We start from the raw sequence: 718 nt of genomic DNA on the forward strand, positions 1-718 counted from the left end.
GGGAAAGATGGCTCTTCTCCTTTCAGGGCCTTCCAGTCGAGGTCTCCTGGCCTCTCATCTTTGGGCTTTAGGTTAGGTGAACCCTGGAAGGGAATGAAAGGGCAGGAGTCACGCCCGTGTTTAAGCGAGGTGAGGAGGGAGCAAGCTTGCTGGGGCTGTGGTTCTAGACCCGCTCGGCGCCCCGGGCAAGGGCTGGCAGCCCCCTTGGGGCGAGCAGGTGGAAGCCCTCCACGGGGTAGCTGGCTGTAGTCTCGGCGTCTGTGGCCAAGGCACCTCCTGGAGCCCATTCGTGCTCGCCGCAGGCCTGGGACGCGTCATCTTTATCCTCGACAAGCTTGCGGGAGCGGGTGTAGGCCAGGATGAGGCCTCCAGCCAGGCAGGCGTAGAAGATCATGATGAGCAGGATGTAGAGATAGGCCTCGTCACCCTTGGCGCTGGTCGCCTCGCGGCCCACGAAAGAGTCAGGCACGACCCCCATGCCCCTACTTGGGCCAGGGCCAGTGCCCAGGCCGCTGGCGTTGCCCCGATGGTGCAGCTCAAGCAGCAGGCGGCTCAGGAGGTTTCGCAGCCGCTGGCTCTCGCTGCAGTTCATGCCTGTCGGGGAGTGACAAGGCGGCTCCAGGACGTTGCTGACCTTTCCCCTTGGGCTAGGGGAAGCGAACGAAGGAGCGAGAGAGCAAGCGGACTGGCGGGAGGGCAGGGCACGGCGACCGCAGCA

The 718-nt window shown here is 64.5% G+C and overlaps 1 protein-coding gene across 1 annotated transcript; it reads right to left on the minus strand.

Annotated features, from left to right (window-relative positions):
* Window positions 1–90: 90 nt before the first annotated feature.
* KCNE5 (potassium voltage-gated channel subfamily E regulatory subunit 5) lies at window positions 91–712 on the minus strand. The gene has a single exon (XM_006164968.2). It carries the CDS (start codon window positions 590–592, stop codon window positions 164–166), a length of 429 nt encoding a protein of 142 aa, XP_006165030.1. The 5' UTR covers window positions 593–712; the 3' UTR covers window positions 91–163.
* Window positions 713–718: the final 6 nt, after the last annotated feature.

The sequence above is a fragment of the Tupaia chinensis genome, unplaced genomic scaffold (genome assembly GCF_000334495.1).
Source record: "Tupaia chinensis unplaced genomic scaffold, TupChi_1.0 Scaffold143771_1, whole genome shotgun sequence".
NCBI lineage: Eukaryota > Metazoa > Chordata > Mammalia > Scandentia > Tupaiidae > Tupaia > Tupaia belangeri.